Source organism: Lissotriton helveticus, chromosome 8 (assembly GCF_964261635.1).
Source record: "Lissotriton helveticus chromosome 8, aLisHel1.1, whole genome shotgun sequence".
NCBI lineage: Eukaryota > Metazoa > Chordata > Amphibia > Caudata > Salamandridae > Lissotriton > Lissotriton helveticus.
The window spans coordinates 10935456-10955031 of record NC_136069.1 but is presented as its reverse complement, the minus strand read 5'-3'; the positions used below and the strand labels follow the sequence as shown (position 1 = coordinate 10955031).

At 41.8% G+C, this 19576-nt stretch overlaps 1 protein-coding gene across 1 annotated transcript in view; it reads right to left on the bottom strand.

The window, feature by feature from the left end:
• Positions 1-19576, bottom strand: part of VANGL1 (VANGL planar cell polarity protein 1) — a 252222-nt gene that overhangs the window by 125843 nt on the left and 106803 nt on the right. The window contains exon 2 of the mRNA XM_078656365.1: positions 4302-4552. Coding sequence (XP_078512491.1) covers positions 4302-4372 — 71 coding nt within the window. The 5' untranslated portion in view covers positions 4373-4552. The remainder of the gene's footprint in view (positions 1-4301; positions 4553-19576) is intronic.

Sequence of the window (19576 nt, the reverse complement as noted above, 5' to 3'; positions counted from 1 at the left end):
AAATGGCGCCGGAATAAATGGGACTCGTAACTCCTTGTTGTGTACTGGTTGCAGAACCTTGAAATCACGAGATACGTATGCAGTTTTGAAGCACATGGCGGGCGGGGACGAGAATTGATTGACTATTTCGACATCCCTATTGATATTAAGTTCTGATGTGTTATTGATTACTGTACTGTTGAAAGTTCGAATTAACGCCACCCATGGTACTTGCCCGCAAATGTATATCTAGATAATTTTATTGTAACTGGCCCTGTCGTATTTTAATTATAAAATGTACGTCCACCGATTCCGTAACTGTTAGACACCTTAGTTCTTGCAACCTAATGGCCCGCCCGTTACGTTCCTCTACAGTGTAAATGTCTATTCATCATATATGATTACAGTTTGCTCTGTGGCAGGCCCACATGGTTATAGGCTCGTATTTGTATAATGAAATTTTCACAATAAAGGTTTTTAAAAGAAAACATGGTAGTAGTATATACATTGGTAAAGTTTTTAATAATAGTGACTGTTTTAGAATCATTAAAAGGCAAGTGAAATAAAGCAGACCAATTACATGAAGGGTAAAAGGTATAATACGAAGGAACGCAGTAAAGATAAATGGTCAAGGGCTGTTGTGTTTTCTATTCCTGCAACATAAAGTGATCGATAAGAATCTCATATTCAGGCGTATCGGCGACTAAGACAGCAGGTCGACCCTCTTTTGCTCAACGGCTCCGTCATGGGACGAAGAAACGCTCTTTTTCTCGAAAAAAGAATATATTTTACTTGCAGGACAGTTGTAAAATTTCCGGGAAAGTACATTAGCCTGGAACATTATAACATATATTTAAGAAAAAATAATGTTCGGAAGTAATGAAAAGCGTAATTTTTAGGTCATATGACCAAGCCTTTCATCATTACAATAAGAAAAGTAAAATGAACCAATGAAAAGTTTTATTAACAAGTCACATGACTTGTTATGCTTACGTTACGCGCTGCGCGCCCCGGATGACTTCCGGATGCGCTAACGCGGCGCGTCATATGACGCATTACGCGACAACGCAGGTACAGAATATAGTCAAAATGTCTCCACCAACCAGCGGTCGGAACACAACCCCTTTCAGCAGGCTAAATAGTTCTGTTAAATGACAACAGAAGGGACAGGCAACAAGAACCATCAGTCAAAGAGGGGAGGGCTAGTTCTTCTCTACCGGGTTACATTGGGGCGCTACCGGAACTGATCGAATTGGTAGTCTACAGTGTTTCTGGATGTTTCAGACTGAAGCTGGGGTTAGCATGAGAGCAGCACCATTTCGTAGCTCCGTCGTGGTCATTCCGCAACCAATCATGGCAGCCGTTCTTTATCGTTATTTTGGGCGGGGTGGGTGGCGGAGCCGAGCTGTTTTGCAGCCATCATTGTGTGGAGTTCAGTTCATCTCACTAGTTTTGTATTTGTCATGAGGGGTTGTTCCTAATGTTTCTATTTTAGCGAGGTCAAAAAGAGATCCCATTAGTGGCCTACTGATTTTGCTCGATTCCTTTTCTTTTTTTTTTACACGATTTTTCGTTATCTGCAAAGACTAAACAGAGTATTGCGACTCTGTGTTTGTTTGTAAATAGAGAATGAACCAAAGAGAACTAATTCTAAAACAGTAAATACTTGGATAACAATCAATGAAATGGAGAGAGAAGCAGGCACGACGGATTACAACGGGGGCAAAGGCCTGCGTTAACTACCTTTCACTATCTGCAAAGAGAGAGTACTCCTAATAGAAATGAGGGGGGGGGGGGCACCATTCAAAGCAGATCAGTGTGCATAAACACGAAAATGTTTTCACTTACCACGTACTTGACATTCGACAGCTTATGATATTTGCTATTAAAAAACCATTGAAATTCACTGAAAAAACCATAGGTTATAGACCATATATAGTTAGGAATTAGCATTTACAAAACCTTGAAAATTCACTGAAAAAACCATAGGTTATAGACCATATATAGTTAGGAATTAGCATTTAAAAAACCTTATTTTACTCACACAAAACCATTGAAATTCCATATATAGTTAGTTGCACTAACTATATATCGCGCACCCGCAATCCACTGCTGATCATGTCACATATTACATCATTCTTGACATGGTCAGTGACATCACTGATGACATCACTGATGACATCTCAAATGACATCACTGATGACATCACTGATGACATCATTCTTGTGCTAATACGATAAACCTCTTCAGACTCTAATATAACCTTAGATACACTCAGTGTATACAGACACTCACACACTGCCACTCATCCATGGAGTTACTCACACACCCAGTCAGTCATGCAAAGAAACAATCTCACCTCCATTTCTTCAACTATACAGTTAAACACACCTTACTTATTGAAACATATACTAACACATATTTACTCTCTTATACAATCCCTGATACAAGTTCACAATGATCGATACAACCACTCACTCATTCAGTGGCTCTCATGCACAGTTATTTATATATGCCAACTCTCACATGTACTGTGTTTTACATATGTACTTACTATGACATGTAGCATTGAGATATCCATTCACTCATCAATACACTCATGCACACAGTCAACTGCCCATGTAGCTGTTTCCACATGCACTCTTGAACTCATACACCTAGTGAATAAACTGCTCACACATCTATGCATAGAGTCACACACCTTCCAGCCACCCCCACACAAACTCAATCTCCCATAGAAATACTTGGGCAACCAATTAATAACACATATAGCCTCTCGTATAGCTAATGATCAACACATGCAGCAGTTTACAGAACAACAGACATAATGATGCACAAATTAAGACAGTTTAGTCACTAACCCATGCATTCAGTGAGACACATTTAATCACTCACTCATACAGTCAGTCACGCACCTACTAAATCCTTCATCCAGACACTTATACATCCACTCATTCTTCAATATGTAAGACATATTTTAACTTTACAGAAACATACAGTCACTGGATGTTGCCATCAGTGATGTCATCAGTGATGTCATTTGAGATGTCATCAGTGATGTCATCAGTGATGTCACTGACCATGTCATGAATGATGTAATATGTGACATGATCAGCAGTGGATTGCGGGTGCGCGATATATAGTTAGTGCAACTAACTATATATGGAATTTCAATGGTTTTGTGTGAGTAAAATAAGGTTTTTTAAATGCTAATTCCTAACTATATATGGTCTATAACCTATGGTTTTTTCAGTGAATTTTCAAGGTTTTGTAAATGCTAATTCCTAACTATATATGGTCTATAACCTATGGTTTTTTCAGTGAATATATATATATATATATATATATATATATATATATATATATATATATATATATATATATAACTCTTGCAGTTTCTTCTTTATGCTGATTTCTCCCTTTGTCGCTTTTTTCCTCCTTTTCTCTTCCTCCTCTTTTCTCTCTTATCTGCCTTTCCATTCCGGTCTGTTTCGAAATGTGATGATGATGATGAAAGAGGAGTTCTGTGCTGGCCACTCTACATAGTCACAAATTAAGCGCTGTTCACCCATATGCATTTCTTTATTTACTGTATATGAAGAGACTGCTCATATTTGGACAAATCTCTAGAGCCCATGGACACGGTATGGAGTTGAGAACATCGCTTACAGATGCTCAAATGTCTGCATTAGAACTGGAAGAGAAGGAAACCATTAGCAATGACTGGCATTATGCCACTTATGTGCATCGCTGGGCCATTTGTGGATGTCGAAGCCAGGAGATGTGGCAGAGATTATCTAAAATCCAGACTTTTCTCAAAACCTCGGCCAATGAATGATGGTCCCTGCCCAGTGGTATATGTTTATGTAACCTTTGTACCTGGTGACAGTGGGGCACAATGTGAGTGACAGCGGTAGGATATTCAAGAGTTGAGAAAATGTGACTGAAGCTAGAAACCAGATGTGGGAAAAGACAAATACACTGTGGTGCACGCAACAGCAGTTCTCTCATGTGCACAACAGTTAAAGCATGGGCAGAAACAATGCAAGACAAACACACAAAAGCTTGCAGACATAAAAAACGCTGTGCAGGAGAGGAAAGAGGAGAGGCAGCAGAGCAGGAAGAATCACTCGCACACAAAGCAGATACAGCACAGGCGGCAGCACAGCAAGTTTCCTCACAGTCTGGACAGCAGCTTAAGAATGGACACACGCAGGGTACACTTCCCTTTCACATTCTGGGCAGCAGCAATGCACGCTCTCTCGCACAGGAAGTGAGCAGCAGCAGAATTAGCCTTTGAGTCACAGAATGCTCATTCATACCCTTGCCGATGGCCTTTCTTGGAGTGCCCAGAGTAGTAGGAGTATCCAGAGTAGGTGGACTCCGTGTCCATGTCAGCTCCCACTTCAAACTCCCACTGAGGAAGTCGTTCACCTATTTTGACCACTTTTAGTAACTTTACAAGAGAGAGAAGCTCAGCTGGTCAGCCGTCCAAGCAGAAAGTCTTGCTGCAGAGGTCTTCGGAGCGATGTTCAGTCTGGCGTGTAGGTTTTCTGTTGCAACATTGAACTGGCTGTAGAAAAGATAAGACTGGCGTTAGCATAATATGGACAAGAACCCTGTGCAGCAGCAGATCACATAAGAAACCACAGAAGCAGCAGGTCAACAAACAATGATCCTGAGCAACAGCAGATCATTAGGCAAGGATTCAGAGAAGCACCAGATCATCACACAAGGATCCTGAGCACCAACGGATTATCCAAGAACGATCCCGAGCAACCGCAGATCAGCACACAACAATCCAGAGAAACAAAATATCACACAAGGATCCTGAGCAGAGAAGGATCCTAGGCAGCAGATCATCACACATCAATCCAAAGAAACAAAATATCATCACACAAGGACCTCAGCAGCAGCAGATCAGCAGAGAAAGATCCCAAGCAGCAGCAGATCATCACACATCATTCCACAGAAACAGAATATCATCACACAAGGACCTCAGCAGAGAAGGATCCCAAGCAGCAGCAGCAGATCACACATCAATCCACAGAAACAAAATATCATCACACAAGGAACTCAGCAGATCAGCAGACAGACCCCAAGCAGCAGCAGATCATCACACAGAAATCCTAGGAAACAGCAGATCATCACACATCAATCCACAGAAACAAAATATCATCACACAAGGACCTCAGCAGATCAGCAGAGAAAGACCCCATGCAGCAGCAGATCATCACACAACAATCCAAAGAAACAGAAGATCATCACACATCAATCCAAAGAAACAGCATATCATCACACATCAATCCAAAGAAACAAAATATTATCACACAAGGACCTCAGCAGTTCAGCAGAGAAAGACCCCAAGCAGCAGCAGATCATCACACAACAATCCAAATAAACATCAGACCATCTCACATAAATCCAAAGAAACAGCAGATAATCACACATCAATCCACAGAAACGGAATATCATCACACAAGGACCTCAGCAGCAGAGAAGGATCCCAAGCAGCAGCAGCAGATCACACATCAATCCAAAGAAACAGAAGATCATCACACATCAATCCAAAGAAACAAAATATCATCAAACAGTGACCTCAGCAGCAGCAGTTTGCAGAGAAAGATCCCAAGCAGCAGCAGATCATCACACATCAATCCACAGAAACAGAATATCATCACACAAGGACCTCAGCAGAGAAGGATCCAACGCAGCAGCAGCAGATCACACATCAATCCAAAAAACAGATCATCATCACACATCAATCCACACAAACAAAATATCATCACACAAGGAACTCGGCAGATCAGCAGAGAAAGACCCCAAGCAGCAGATCATCACACAGCAATCCTAAGAAACAGCAGATCGTCACAAATCAATCCACAGAAACAAAATATCATCACACAAGGACCTCAGCAGATTAGCAGAGAAAGACCCCAAGCAGCAGCAGCAGATCACACATCAATCCAAAGAAACAAAATATCATCACACAGGGACCTCAGTAGCAGCAGATCCGCAAAGAAAGATCCCAAGCAGCAGCAGATCATCACAAATCAACCCACAGAAAATCATTACACAAGGACCTCAGCAGAGAAGGATCCCAAGCAGCAGCAGCAGATCACACATCAATCCACAGAAACAAAATATCATCACACAAGGAACTCAGCAGATCAGCAGAGACAGACCCCAAGCAGCAGCAGTCCATCACACAGCAATCCTAGGAAACAGCAGATCATCAGACATCAATCCACAGAAACAAAATATCATCACACAAGGACCTCAGCAGATCAGCAGAGAAAGACCCCATGCAGCAGCAGATCATCACACAACAATCCAAAGAAACAGAAGATCATCAGACATCAATCCAAAGAAACAGCAGATCATCACACATCAATCCAAAGAAACAAAATATTATCACACAAGGACCTCAGCAGTTCAGCAGAGAAAGACCCCAAGCAGCAGCAGATCATCACACAACAATCCAAAGAAACAGAAGATCATCACACATCAATCCAAAGAAACAGCAGATCATCACACATCAATCCAAAGAAACAAAATATTATCACAAAAGGACCTCAGCAGTTCAGCAGAGAAAGACCCCAAGCAGCAGCAGATCATCACACATCAATCCAAAGAAACAGCAGATCATCACACATCAATCCAAAGAAACAAAATATTATCACACAAGGACCTCAGCAGTTCAGCAGAGAAAGACCCCAAGCAGCAGCAGATCATCACACATCAATCCACAGAAACGGAATATCATCACACAAGGACCTCAGCAGCAGAACAGCAGAGAAGGATCCCAAGCAGCAGCAGCAGATCACACATCAATCCAAAGAAACAGAAGATCATCACACATCAATCCAAAGAAACAAAATATCATCACACAAGGAACTCAGCAGATCAGCAGAGAAAGACCCCAAGCAGCAGCAGCAGATCACACATCAATCCAAAGAAACAGAAGATCATCACACATCAATCCAAAGAAATAGAAGATCATCACACATCAATCCTAAGAAAAGGCGGACCCTCACACAACAATCCAAAGAAACAGCAGATCATCACACATCAATCCACAGAAACAAAATATCATCACACATCAATCCACAGAAAAAGCAGGTAATCACACATCAATCCACAGAAACAAAATATCATCACACAAGGACCTCAGCAGATCAGCAGAGAAAGACCCAAGCAGCAGCAGCAGATCACACATCAATCCAAAGAAACAGAAAATCATCGCACATCAATCCTAAGAAACAAAATATCATCACACAGGGACCTCAGCAGCAGCAGATCGGCAGAGAAAGATCCCAAAGCAGCAGCAGATCATCACACATCAATCCACAGAAACAGAATATCATCACACAAGGACCTCAGCAGAGAAGGATCCAAAGCAGCAGCAGCAGATCACACATCAATCCAAAAAAACATAATATCATCACACATCAATCCACAGAAACAAAATATCATCACAGAAGGAACTCAGCAGATCAGCAGAGCAAGACCCCAAGCAGCAGCAGATCATCACACGGCAATCCTTTGAAACAGCAGATCATCACACATCAATCCACAGAAACAAAATATCATCACACAAGGACCTCAGCAGAGAAAGACCCCATGCAGCAGCAGATCATCACACAACAATCCAAAGAAACAGAAGATCATCACACATCAATCCAAAGAAATAGAAGATCATCACACATCAATCCTAAGAAACAGCGGATCCTCACACAACAATCCAAAGAAACAGCAGATCATCACACATCAATCCACAGAAACAAAATATCATCACACATCAATCCACAGAAAAAGCAGGTAATCACACATCAATCCAAAGAAACCGAATATAATCACACATCAATCCAAAGGAGGTTGGATCTCTGTGCTGCTGCTGCCCGTTAGGAGCCCCGCAGGACCTTGCTGTTTGCGAAGGGGGAGAGCTGCTGCTAACGAGAACGGGACTGCGAGGTCCGGCAGGCTGTGCGTGAGTCAGCGAGCACACCTGCCGCCTCTTCCCGTGTCTCCGCCTCCCTTTTCAGGGAACGTTTAAGAATTGGGGTTTTCACGCGTTAGCGGGACGCGTGTGCGGGACATATCCCGGGACAAAGCCCGGACTAAGGGCGGACCCTCTGAGACCCTCAGAGACACGAGGAGACCGGACTGGACCCTAATCCCTGGTATTTAAGCTGTGATTTATTGCTGACTTTTTTGGCACTTTGCGTGACTTTGTATTTTATCGCTGTGGGATTTTATTCTTATTTTTACTTACTATGGCCGAAAAGCAGGGTGGTTTTTTGAACAAAACCCTTGATGACTATTTTACTAAAGCTTCACCGGATATGCCATTAGATATTGTTTTGGCAGAGCGCCGGGCTGAGCGTCGTCGCTCTGTTGAAAGTTTAAAGCATCGGCGCCTGTCGCCAACATCTACACCCTTAGCGAATCTCAGTGTTAATACCCAGTTAACTGATGTTATTGTTCATACAATTGATATAATTGATAGCCAACCCGTGGTATTGAATGTCTCTAACTCTTGTATAAATCACTCCCCCCATCTGGATATTATAAGTCCCGATGGTAGCGCTCAGACAAGTACTCCTAATGTTCCAAAACCTATTACCCCATTACCATCAAAAATAGTATCAAGCAGAGGAAAGAAATCTATACTAGCCCCAAGGGTACATGGACCTCCGCCATGTAAAAAACGACGGAAAGGGGGGATCCCAGTGCAACCAAAAATAAGCCATTCTGATTTTGGTAAAAAAACCAAGACCCCAGAAGCTAGTGCTACTAATACTTCAACTGCCGCAGAAGGGCCAGCTACTATTACATCTTCTTTACCTCGTATTTCACCTATAGTTGTAAAGGATGTGATGGTAGGTTCCGAGCTGCCTAAATTGCTCCCCACTGCTCACGTTCCTGCCTCTCTAGATTCGTTAGTAAACTTAATTAACACCCATTCAGCATCAATTTTGGAAAGGCTGATTGAAATAGAGTCAAGGCTAACTTCACTTGAGCGTGCATTGGGGAATAAGGGCGAGGCAAATTCCAATTCATCGAATTCAGTAACACTTAAAGCCCCTAGTGTGTGTAAGTCCAATTCAGCCTCCCAAGCAATAACAGCCACTCCTACATCGTTGGCGATTCCTAACATCTCGGTGCCTAAAGGGAATGCTAAAATTACTCCCAAACCAATTGCACCACCAACAACCCTATCAACTAACTTGGTCCCAAAGCCAGCTACTACCAAAATTAATTCATCCAATAAGGTAGTTAGCTCCTCTAATGAAGGCCATTTAACTGAAGCTATGGGACAAAAATCAAGATGGGGAAGGTCTAAACCGGTGCCTAATCCAGAATTACCACCAGAGGCAGTGCCCTTTGTGGTAGTTCTAACCGGAGTCCCAGTGTTACCTACAAGTAAGAGGGAGGGATATGCACAATTAAAAAATAAGATCATGCATTGGTTAAGTATATACAGACCGATAGCACCCAATATAAATGGTGATATTGTCCACGTTCGACGCCTCCAATGGTTGGGAAGCCGACAAAAAAACATCGAGGGAGACGTGGTGGTTGTTAACTTTAGGGATCCCAATGCAGTCCATTTTATATTAAACTGGCCCCCGGGCACCACAAGTAACTGCATAATACCCAGACCCTTGACCTTTTTTTATCCAAGGTCTGTGGTTTTTCCCTCCCACCAACAACCAGCCCCTCATATTACACCTCAAACTATGCCCTGCTTCTATCCACCAGGCATGCAGAGGGCTGGTAACATTCAACACATGTTGCCACCATTTACTAGGCCTATCCCTGTGGAGCCTTTCTTCCCCCCAAATATTCCACCGGCACCTGATGCTTTTGGTTGGAACTGTGTTCCATATAGGCAAACTAACTCCAACAATGGAAGAATGGACCATTTGAAACCGTTCACCCCTTTAGAAATTATCAACAGATTTGACATCTTCAGTGGGCTTGACGATTGCGATTGATGCCAAGCGCCTAGGGGGGTTGACGGAAATGAATTGTTGGATGCTAATTTGGTGGGGGGAAGGGGTGTTTCCTGTTTACAGACAGATGGTGTTAATATCTATGTAGCTGGATCTGAAGGGAATGTACGTACATTGCCTGTGTTAGCTTCAAAAATTGGGGATGGTTCAATACCACTGGGAAGTGTTAAACCTCAAAATGAGCTAATGGCTATTGAGTATGATGTAATTAATCGTGAAGGCCATATTTCAGAGGTTGTAGAGGGGGGAAATGTCCCGATCCATAAACTCTTGGAACCTCGACAAATCTTAAAGTTGGTATCCTGGAATATAGCCGGGTTATTTAAAAACCTAATTGACCCGGACTGGGCAAGTTTCATTGACTCTTTTGATTTTTGTATGTTGCAAGAGACCTGGGCAGTTGAAACTATTCATAGGCTGGGATACAAATCTTATGGTGTCAATGCAATTCCCTCGAGGAGTGGAAGACCCTCGGGAGGGTTACTGACCTGGGTAAAGGTAGATTTAAAAGTGAGCATAGAAGTGGTGGATACCAACTCCCCTGATATTTTGATTTTGAAAATTGATGTTCGTAAAGAGAAAATATTGTACCTAGTTAACGTTTACAACAGACCAACCCCCATTATTAGGGAATCTTCCACACTAACATCCCTTGATATTTTATTGGGTAATCTAGATACTAGAGCGAACTATGTCATTATATCAGGTGACTTCAATTGTAACTACGAACCTATTGTGGGGCTCAGCGACATCTTTATAGAAGAAGATGAGGCCAATGGGATTCCTGCTTTAGAAACCATAAAAACAGTAAAATGTTCTCCGTTGGCCCTTCAACTGACTAGATTATGTACAGACCACTGTATAAGAGCGTGTAATGGACGGCTACCATCAGACATCATGAGGAAGCCCACATTTTACAGAGGGAACTACAAAAGTAATATAGATTTCATTATGGCCTCTGTGTCCTCATGGGAATTCCTTTTAGACATGGAGGTAATGGAAAGACTAGAGAGCGACCATTTTCCTCTGGTCCTTCATGTCGAGGACTCCCTACTAGGAGATACAGTGTCTCCATTAATGGGAGACGGAAATAGTGGTGAGCAAATTGAGTTACACATTAGTAACAACAGACGTTCTCTCAAATGGCCACTAATATTGGGCGATGGTGACGTCTTAAGTGAAATTTATGGGTTGTTTGCTAGTATCTTTGGAGCATACCCAAATGTCATCCCAAATGAAGGCCATGATAGCCATTTTATGGAATTACACCTTAAATTTTTTAACGCTTTAAAGCCCCTAGTCACCAAGATGCCGAAAAAAAGCCAGCAGAAGACAAACAACTTATCCCATAGTAAACCTTGGTATAACAAGGAGTGTAGGGAGTCCAAGAGGGCTCTACTGACAGCAATTAAGTCTAAGATCCAAACAAATGTTATTTTAGCAAGGAACAATTATAAAATGCTCCAAAAAGCATGTAGAGTAGCATGGGAAGAAGCAAAATGGGCTGATTTGTTACAAGCAGCAAAAATAAGAGATAGTGTAGCCTTCTGGAGGCTGATAGCTAACGGAAATCTCCAAGGTAGAGTGGTTAAGGATGTCTATCTAGATGAACAGACTTGGGTAAATCATTTTTCTGAACTTTATAAGGAATATGAGGAACCCAGTACTGATAGAACTCCTAGCCATGTTATTCCGGGGGAAACCCTGGAGTTCACCCTAGGAGAGACAGAATTGGCAATAAACCAGATTAAATCTGGCAAAGCCCCTGGGTTAGACAAGATTCCGGGAGACTTGTATAAACACGAACTAAAAATTTGGGTCCCATACATTAACTATTTGTGTAACGAGTTATCCCGAACCCTAGACTTCCCAGAAAGCTGGAAGGGGGCTGAAATTGTTTTAATCTACAAGAAAGGTGACAGGATGGACCCCTCAAATTATCGTCCGATAAGTCTAATGGACATATTGCAAAAGATCTACACAAGACACATTTTATTCCGTGTCAATGATTGGCTGGACGAGAAGGCAATTTTGTCAAAATATCAAGCGGGTTTCAGATCCAAAGTTAGTACAATTGATCAAATTTTCCGCTTTTGTTGCCTTTATTGGAAATACATTAAGATTAAAAAGGGACAACTTCATGTTGCGTTCGTCGACCTAAGGGCGGCGTTTGATTTAGTTCCACGCAATTTACTGTGGGAAACACTACGTTCAGTAGGGATGTCACCAATCCTGATAGCGCAAATAAAAGAGTTACATAGAGGGAACTTCGCCAGAGCACGGTGGGGCCCAAAAGGCGAATTAACCCCTAAAATACCAATTGCACGAGGAGTGCGCCAGGGGTGTGTACTGGCCCCTACATTGTTTTCGCTATTCGTGAATGACATTCCATCATACTTGGAAGAAAGTAATAATGATTCCCCCAAGTTAAATGGTGAAAAAGTTACTTCCCTGTTGTTTGCGGATGACACCATACTAATTTCCCAGACTAAAAAAGGCCTTCAGTCTCTTTTAAATTCCTTTTATGATTACTGTAATAAGAAAGGACTGGAGATTAACGGGAAAAAGACAAAGTGTATGGTCCTAAATCCAACAAAGAGCGACAAGGGCCCCCTAACTTTAAATGGAATAAAATTGGAATCAGTCCCGCATTTTGGTTACTTAGGTGTAATACTTGATTCTACCTTTTCATGGAAAGCCCAATTAGAAAAATGTAAGATGCTTTTTAGTCAGAACACTAAACCTATTATCAGAGAACAAGGTTTAAGTACCAGCAAAGCCGTGTCTCCAGCAGTTGAACTCTTTAAATATAAGGTTCAATCTGCAGTATTGTACGGCTCGGAAATTTGGGGCCCAGGATCCAAAGATGTCTTTAGGGTCATGGATAACAACTTCCTGAGAAGTCTGGTTAGAGTCCCCAGGAGTACTCCTCTGGTTCCGCTCCAGCTTGACCTAAATTTTCGTAGAACAGACCATCACATTATTCTACGTCCCTTATTGTTATGGATCAGGCTGTGGCGTGTACCGGAGTTGCAGGCTTACAAAAATGGCCTAATAGAAATCATGGAGCTTGACAGCTTTAATGTGATACCCTGGTTTAAACATGTTAAATTCTGGTTTACCTCAATAGGATTGTCACATTACTGGGAACATCCAGATGTACTTCCTCCAAATTCCAAAACCATGGTAAAAAAGTGCTTTTGGTCGTACATTTTAGGTATGATCACAAACGCTCCTTGTAATGGGTCGCTTGTACAAAGATTCCTTAATTTTAAAGGTGATCCATTTTTTGAGTCATTTCTGGATGAAATAGAACCACCGCTTGCAAAGACACTATTTCTGAAATTCAGATATGGAAACCTTCAAATTGGTTCAACACTGGTCCGTTGGTCTGGTGGTGTTAACTCAGCGAATCATGCAGAGGGTGAATCATGTACCATGTGTGGTGGTAACCAACAAGAAAATGAGCTACATATCCTCTTCTTCTGCCCAATATATGCTAAAGCGAGGAGGAGATGGATCAAGCCCATATGTCAAACACTAGGTGTAAGAACATGCTCTCAGGCCCTAAGGATCCTTTTGACTGATAGCAGCCAGCCTATCGTATTTAGTGTTAGTAGATTTTTGCACAGCATCTTTTTCCAAAGGAAAAAATTGGGTTATAAACTGTAAATCGCTAAGTACCTAAAAAGTCGTTGACATGTTATAATTGTTTCTGTATTATCTGAGGGACAATTGACGAATTCCTATCTCTGTCACCCGTACTCGTTGTAACCTATTTCTGTCACTTACATCTGTTCCTGTTGAACTAGAACAACTACTATGACCTTCAGGTTTTTTTAATTTTTGATCTCAAGATTCGACATGAAAACTAAATGAATTTTATAGTATGCTATGTATTCTAAAGGAATGTTTTATTGTTATAATGTATTGCTCTTTTATGGTATTCATGCCGAAATAAAGATAAATTGAATACAATCCAAAGAAACAGCAGATCACTCATCAATCCACAGAAACAAAATATCATCACACAAGGACCTCAGCAGAGAAAGACCCCAAGCAGCAGCAGATCATCACACAACAATCCAAATAAACAGAAGATCATCACACATCAATCCTAAGAAACAAAATATCATCACACAAGGACCTCAGCAGATCAGCAGGGAAAGACCCCATGCAGCAGCAGATCATCACACAACAATCCAGAGAAACAGCAGAGAATCACACATCAATCCAAAGAAACAGCAGGTCATCACACATCAATCCAAAGAAACAGCAGGTCATCACACAAGGATCTCAGCAGCAGCAGATCAGCAGAGAAGGATCCCAAGCAGCACCAGATCACCACACAACAATCCAGAGAAACACAAGATCCTCACACAACAATCTACAGAAACAGAATATCATCACACATCAATACCAATAAACAGCAGATCATCACACATCAATCCAAAGAAACAGAAGATCATCACACATCAATCCTAAGAAACAGCAGATCATCACACATCAATCCAAAGAAACAGCAGGTCATCACACATCAATCCCCAGAAACAAAATAACATCACACAAGAACCTCAGCAGCAGCAGATCAGCAGAGAAAGACCCCCAAGCAGCAGCAGACCCTCACACGACAATCCAAAGAAGCAGCAGATCATCACACATCAATCCACAGAAAAAGTAGATCATCACACATCAATCCAAAGAAACAGAATATCACACATCAATTCACAGAAACAGCAGGTCATCACACATCAATCCACAGAAACAAAATATCATCACACAAGAACCTCAGCAGATCAGCAGAGAAAGACCCCATGCAGCAGCAGATCATAACACAACAATCCAAAGAAACAGCAGATCATCACACATCAATCCTAAGAAACAGCAGATCGTCACACATCAATCCAAAGAAACAGCAGATCATCACACATCAATCCACAGAAACAAAATATCATCACACATCAATCCACAGAAAAAGCAGGTCATCACACATCAATCCAAAGAAACCAAATATCATCACACATCAATCCTAAAAAACAGCAGATCCTCACACATCAATCCAAAGAAACAGCAGATCCTCACACAACAATCCTAAGAAACAGCAGATCATCACACATCAATCCAAAGAAACAGCAGGTCATCACACACCAATCCACAGAAACAAAATATCATCACACAAGGACCTCAACAGAGAAAGACCCCAAGCAGCAGCAGATCATCACACAACAATCCAAAGAAACAGAAGATCATCACACATCAATCCAGAGAAACAAAATAACATCACACAAGGACCTCAGCAGATCAGCAGAGAAAGACCCCAAGCAGCAGCAGATCATCACACATCAGTCCTAAGAAACAGAAGATCATCACACATCAATCCTAAGAAACAGCAGATCCTCAAACAACAATCCTAAGAAACAGATCATCACACATCAATCCAAAGAAACAGCAAGTCATCACACATCAATCCAGAGAAACAAAATAACATCACACAAGGACCTCAGCAGCAGCAGAGAAAGACCCAAGCAGCAGCAGCAGATCACACATCAGTCAAAAGAAACAGAAGATCATCACACATCAATCCTAAGAAACAGCAGATCCTCAAACAACAATCCTAGGAAACAGCAGATCATCACACAACAATGCAAAAAAACAGAATATCATCACACATCAATCCACAGAAACAAAATATCATCACACAAGGACCTCAGCAGATCAGCGGAGAAAGACCCAAGCAGCAGCAGCAGATCACACATCAATCCAAAGAAACAGAATATCATCGCACATCAATCCAAAGAAACAAAATATCATCACACAGGGACCTCAGCAGCAGCAGATCAGCAGAGAAAGACACCAAGCAGCAGCAGATCATCACACATCAGTCCAAAGAAACAGAAGATCATCACACATCAATCCTAAGAAACAGCAGATCCTCAAACAACAATCCTAAGAAACAGCAGATCATCACACAACAATGCAAAAAAAACAGAATATCATCACACATCAATCCACAGAAACAAAATATCACACAAGGACCTCAGCAGATCAGCAGAGAAACACCCAAGCAGCAGCAGCAGATCACACATCAATCCAAAGAAACAGAATATCATCACACATCAATCCACAGAAACAGAATATCATCACACAAGGACCTCAGCAGAGAAGGATCCAAAGCAGCAGCAGCAGATCACACATCAATCCAAAAAAACAGAATATCATCACACATCAATCCACAGAAACAAAATATCATCACAGAAGGAACTCCGCAGAGCAAGACCCCAAGCAGCAGCAGATCACCACACAGCAATCCTAAGAAACAGCAGATCATCACACATCAATCCACAGAAACAAAATATCATCACACAAGGACCTCAGCAGAGCAAGACCCCAAGCAGCAGCAGATCATCACACAACAATCCAAAGAAACAGAAGATCATCACACATCAATCCAAAGAAATAGAAGATCATCACACATCAATCCTAAGAAACAGCGGATCCTCACAGAACAATCCAAAGAAACAGCAGATCATCACACATCAATCCACAGAAACAAAATATCATCACACATCAATCCACAGAAAAAGCAGGTAATCACACATCAGTCCAAAGAAACCGAATATAATCACACATCAATCCAAAGAAATAGCAGATCATCACTCATCAATCCACAGAAACAAAATATCATCACACAAGGACCTCAGCAGCAGATCAGCAGAGAAGGATCCCAAGCAGCAGCAGCAGATCACACATCAATCCAAAGAAACAGAAGATCATCACACATCAATCCAAAGAAACAAAATATCATCAAACAGTGACCTCAGCAGCAGCAGTTTGCAGAGAAAGATCCCAAGCAGCAGCAGATCATCACACATCAATCCACAGAAACAGAATATCATCACACAAGGACCTCAGCAGAGAAGGATCCAACGCAGCAGCAGCAGATCACACATCAATCCAAAAAACAGATCATCATCACACATCAATCCACACAAACAAAATATCATCACACAAGGAACTCGGCAGATCAGCAGAGAAAGACCCCAAGCAGCAGATCATCACACAGCAATCCTAAGAAACAGCAGATCATCACACATCAATCCACAGAAACAAAATATCATCACACAAGGACCTCAGCAGATTAGCAGAGAAAGACCCCAAGCAGCAGCAGCAGATCACACATCAATCCAAAGAAACAAAATATCATCACACAGGGACCTCAGTAGCAGCAGATCCGCAGAGAAAGATCCCAAGCAGCAGCAGATCATCACACATCAATCCACAGAAAATCATTACACAAGGACCTCAGCAGAGAAGGATCCCAAGCAGCAGCAGCAGATCACACATCAATCCACAGAAACAAAATATCATCACACAAGGAACTCAGCAGATCAGCAGAGACAGACCCCAAGCAGCAGCAGTCCATCACACAGCAATCCAAGGAAACAGCAGATCATCAGACATCAATCCACAGAAACAAAATATCATCACACAAGGACCTCAGCAGATCAGCAGAGAAAGACCCCATGCAGCAGCGGATCATCACACAACAATCCAAAGAAACAGAAGATCATCACACATCAATCCAAAGAAACAGCAGATCATCACACATCAATCCAAAGAAACAAAATATTATCACACAAGGACCTCAGCAGTTCAGCAGAGAAAGACCCCAAGCAGCAGCAGATCATCACACAACAATCCAAAGAAACAGAAGATCATCACACATCAATCCAAAGAAACAGCAGATCATCACACATCAATCCAAAGAAACAAAATATTATCACACAAGGACCTCAGCAGTGAAAGACCCCAAGCAGCAGCAGATCATCACACATCAATCCAAAGAAACAGCAGATCACACATCAATCCAAAGAAACAAAATATTATCACACAAGGACCTCAGCAGTTCAGCAGAGAAAGACCCCAAGCAGCAGCAGATCATCACACATCAATCCACAGAAACGGAATATCATCACACAAGGACCTCAGCAGCAGAACAGCAGAGAAGGATCCCAAGCAGCAGCAGCAGATCACACATCAATCCAAAGAAACAGAAGATCATCACACATCAATCCAAAGAAACAAAATATCATCACACAAGGAACTCAGTAGAACAGCAGAGAAAGACCCCAAGCAGCAGATCATCACACAGCAATCCTAGGAAACAGCAGATCATCACACATCAATCCACAGAAACAAAATATCATCACACGAGGACCTCAGCAGATAAGCAGAGAAAGACCCCAAGCAGCAGCAGCAGATCACACATCAATCCAAAGAAACAGAAGATCATCACACATCAATCCTAAGAAAAAGCGGATCCTCACACAACAATCCAAAGAAACAGCAGATAATCACACATCAATCCACAGAAACAAAATATCATCACACATCAATCCACAGAAAAAGCAGGTAATCACACATCAATCCACAGAAACAAAATATCATCACACAAGGACCTCAGCAGATCACCAGAGAAAGACCCAAGCAGCAGCAGCAGATCACACATCAATCCAAAGAAACAGAAAATCATCGCACATCAATCCAAAGAAACAAAATATCAACACACAAGGACCTCAGCAGAGAAGGATCCAAAGCAGCAGCAGCAGATCACACATCAATCCAAAAAAAACATAATATCATCACACATCAATCCACAGAAACAAAATATCATCACAGAAGGAACTCAGCAGATCAGCAGAGCAAGACCCCAAGCAGCAGCAGATCATCACACGGCAATCCTTTGAAACAGCAGATCATCACACATCAATCCACAGAAACAAAATATCATCACACAAGGACCTCAGCAGATCAGCAGAGAAAGACCCCATGCAGCAGCAGATCATCACACAACAATCCAAAGAAACAGAAGATCATCACACATCAATCCAAAGAAACAGCATATCATCACACATCAATCCAAAGAAACAAAATATTATCACACAAGGACCTCAGCAGTTCAGCAGAGAAAGACCCCAAGCAGCAGCAGATCATCACACATCAATCCAAAGAAACAGCAGATCATCACACATCAATCCAAAGAAACAAAATATTATCACACAAGGACCTCAGCAGTTCAGCAGAGAAAGACCCCAAGCAGCAGCAGATCATCACACATCAATCCACAGAAACGGAATATCATCACACAAGGACCTCAGCAGCAGAACAGCAGAGAAGGATCCCAAGCAGCAGCAGCAGATCACACATCAATCCAAAGAAACAGAAGATCATCACACATCAATCCAAAGAAACAAAATATCATCACACAAGGAACTCAGCAGAACAGCAGAGAAAGACCCCAAGCAGCAGATCATCACACAGCAATCCTAGGAAACAGCAGATCATCACACATCAATCCACAGAAACAAAATATCATCACACAAGGACCTCAGCAGATCAGCAGAGAAAGACCCCAAGCAGCAGCAGCAGATCACACATCAATCCAAAGAAACAGAAGATCATCACACATCAATCCAAAGAAATAGAAGATCATCACACATCAATCCTAAGAAAAAGCGGACCCTCACACAACAATCCAAAGAAACAGCAGATCATCACACATCAATCCAAAGAAACAG